At 32.4% G+C, this 3,456-nt stretch overlaps 1 protein-coding gene across 1 annotated transcript; it reads right to left on the bottom strand.

The window, feature by feature from the left end:
- Window positions 1–1,951: 1,951 nt before the first annotated feature.
- LOC112468959 lies at window positions 1,952–3,079 on the bottom strand. The gene is made up of 2 exons (XM_025038394.1): window positions 2,204–3,079; window positions 1,952–2,119 (listed from the first exon to the last, which is right to left on the bottom strand). Exons 1-2 carry the CDS (start codon window positions 2,476–2,478, stop codon window positions 2,050–2,052), a joined length of 345 nt encoding a protein of 114 aa, XP_024894162.1. The 5' UTR covers window positions 2,479–3,079; the 3' UTR covers window positions 1,952–2,049.
- Between the last annotated feature and the right edge of the window lie 377 nt (window positions 3,080–3,456).

Genomic DNA, 3,456 nt, shown 5'->3' with positions numbered 1-3,456 from the left:
CGGACTTGAGAATATAAGACTGAAGAATATAACAGATTTAGAATTGAATAAATTGCGACTGGTTTGGCGCAATTTTTCTAATTTTATTATATTTTTAAGTCTTTTCTACCCGTATTTTATATATAATTCTTTAAGATTTGATTGATTAGTTCTTAAGGCATCCTGTCTTTTTATTACAAGAGCGTTCAATAAATTTATTCAATCGCAATCTGTAAACAAAACACTGTTGCTGCTAAGGTGACGACAAGCGTCTTGAACATTCAAAGGAGTATGGATGTGTTAAGAATTGATGAAACTTGACAAGTATTTGAAGTAGATGAAGTTGTAGTTATTCTTTAATTAAATAAAGATTAAATACTATTCTTTTTAAATTTAACATATCTTTAAGATGCTGTGATGTAATTGTGTCCGAAATTATTTTTCTAATACCAAAATTAGTGGTTGCTATAATTTTGGTACTATAGGTACGGATCATGCCCCGATCATGGCTTAATTGTCTAGTTCATGCCCCGATCTTGGCTTAATTGTCCGGATCATGCCCCGATCTTGGCATAATTGTCTAATAGATCATGTCCCGATCTTGACTTAATTGCTTGAATTATAGCGATTTTAGATCATGATCCGATCTAGACAATTAAGCCAAGAATATAATAAAATAAAACTATAAATAACCCGATATTTCGAAATTTGCTACACATATTTCCAAAAAGATTATGGACCTTTGATCGCATATAAAAATGGATCTAATCAATCAAATCTTAAAGAATTATATATGAAATAGGGGTTAAAAAAAACTGAAAAATATAATAGAATTAGAAATAGATCGATATCTCAAATATTGAGAAAGCTACAGCGTAAAACACGCTTTTCTGAAAAATAAAAATCCTCTTAAAATCTATACCGGTCGACGGATTTGAATAAAATTAGAGGAGAACATACTTTCTATGATACTGTATTTGTGTGCAAAATTTCAACCCGGTATCTAAAAAATTGTAGAAGTAAATGCGTGTACAACAAAATAGATGTAGAATCGATTGTATTTTGCTTATAGATTATTGTAGTGCATTCATTTTCGTTTGTTAGTCCATAATTATATTTTAATTAAATATTTAAAGTGTTAGTCGCTATAACATCATAAGATACATCAACATATTATAAAATAAAAAAGCTCGTTTGTAGTTAATTGTATTTTGTTTGTAGAGCTTTGTAGTAAAGTTAAAAAGTTTTGTAGTCTCTTTAAATTGTTTATAATTAATAAATACATTTGTCGAACTGTGTAGCTATAGTTAATTAATTGTCGGACATAGTTTAACAAATGTATTTATTGATTATAAACAATTTAAAGAGACTACAAAACTCTACAAACAAAATACAATCGATTTCACACCTAATTTAAAAAAAAAGTGTCAGTCGTCTAATATTATTACAAATTCCTGCCTCTTCTCAAAGGTCAATACGGTCCGTTGTTCGTTTCGAATTACGCAAGAAGCGCATAGGGCCGACATCACAGTTTCCGATTAACGTGATCCTCCGATTAAACTCACTCTTCATCTCTTTCTAAGGGTATAGTTAGAAAGAGATGCAGAGTGAATTTAATTGGAGGATCACGTTAATCGGAGACTGTGATATCGGCCTATAGACCACATAAACGCATCAGACGCATCAACTGCCTCAAGTCGAAATAGAAGCGGTCAATGCGCTGGCTGGGAGGAGTGCTAAGAATTCAGTACGGTTAGTACAATCGAGGGAATTCTCTGCACTACCAAAACGCTTCCAATGCGCGCATTGATTAAATTGGAACGACTTTCCGAATTACGCATGAAGCGCGTAGACTGCATAGAAAGTCGTTCCAATTTAATCAATGCGCGCATTGGATGCAAATATAAAATATAAAACTTTAATACACGAAATAATATTGCAATAAATATTATGAAAAATAGGCCTCTTAGAATACTTTACGGGAAGCTCAGATATATTGCGACGTGATATCTCCTTGGATTCATCCGAAGAGAGTTTTATACGGTTTGCATATTTCGAATGACGGATTACCTACAGAGATTCATTTTTATGCATCAAATTCTCTCTCGAAATACTCTCCTTAGAAACCCTTCTTATGTAACTGCAAATAACATCGGAACAAATTTATTTTTTATTATTAACAGAATAAAGAGATTTTAATATTACTTAATGTTGATAATAATACCTTCCATCCCTACAATATTCCATTACAATACAATATTCAAAAAAATGTCCTTGCAGATAATCTACATCCAAGTGTGCATTTTTGAAATCTGCTGTTAAATTATGAATATCATGGTGTGAAAAGTACATGCGGTTAATTTCTTTTAACAGATTAGTTAAAGGATAATAATTTCTAGGACGAACCAACTCTGATGTACAACCTATAAACATCACCGCATCTAGCTTTGTGCAAAGAGGTATTTTACGGGAACTGTAATTAAAAAATAGTCTTAGCATTTTCGTTTTAAAGTTACGCGGGTAATATAAGGGTGGGGAAAATAATATTGGGGGTATACAATCTTAGACTTATAATCAGTTTCCCACAACTTAAACCACTCATTATTAGAATCGTCTTGAGCCGAAATTCGAATTACGTTTCCGTTTGTACATTTCGTACATAGAAACTCTGATTGGATATACAGCTTCATGAAACTCGATATCTTCAAAAAAGGAAATATAATTATACTTTCTTCTCAACAAAAGCGTATCTTTTATAACAATATCTTACTTGTGAATCAGGTATCACATACCAATATAATCATGTTCAAGACCTTGCCATGGCGCCCTTCGTATACTATGTAGATCTGTCATGGATTCGTCTTCGTATTGCCACGAAGTTATTGAAATGACGATATCATTATTCCATCGATTCAACTTCTGTTTTGAAAAGTCAAAATGTATCAAATAGTAGAAAAAATCTTGTAGCATATAACATATAAATTTAGATTCCGATTACTTTGTACAGGACAATATAACGGATAATACACATACTATGAAATATCTTTCTCCATTAAAACACTAAGAATAAAATAAGATAATTATTTAGTTTAAAGGAGCAACCTTCTACGACCTTGACCTTGACATATATATTATAGGGAGCACTCTCCTGAGTGACCTTCCAAAGGTTTTAGCCGTCGTTCGTTATTTATTAAAACGTTATTAACAAAAAAGTTTGAGAAATATAACAGTGCTAATTAAGAAAAGTCAATTTGCTGATATATAGGTTTATAGACAGTACACATGTGGGCGAAAGAGGAATTTCGCCTCTCTTTTTAGCAGGGATAGACTAGAGTTCCTCTAGTAATTAAGAGTCACGACTCCGCGTGATAACTCCTGATTGGTCCGCCATCAATAAGGAAAAAGTTAGTGGGAGTGAGACAAAGCTATAACATCCAAATGAAAAGTACGAGAGTGGGGAGGCTGTCTCTCTCGATC

This window comes from Temnothorax curvispinosus, unplaced genomic scaffold (genome assembly GCF_003070985.1).
Source record: "Temnothorax curvispinosus isolate PA1 unplaced genomic scaffold, ASM307098v1 QBEX01002295.1, whole genome shotgun sequence".
In the NCBI taxonomy this organism is placed as follows: Eukaryota; Metazoa; Arthropoda; class Insecta; order Hymenoptera; family Formicidae; genus Temnothorax; species Temnothorax curvispinosus.
This window is presented reverse-complemented; position numbering and strand designations above follow the sequence as displayed.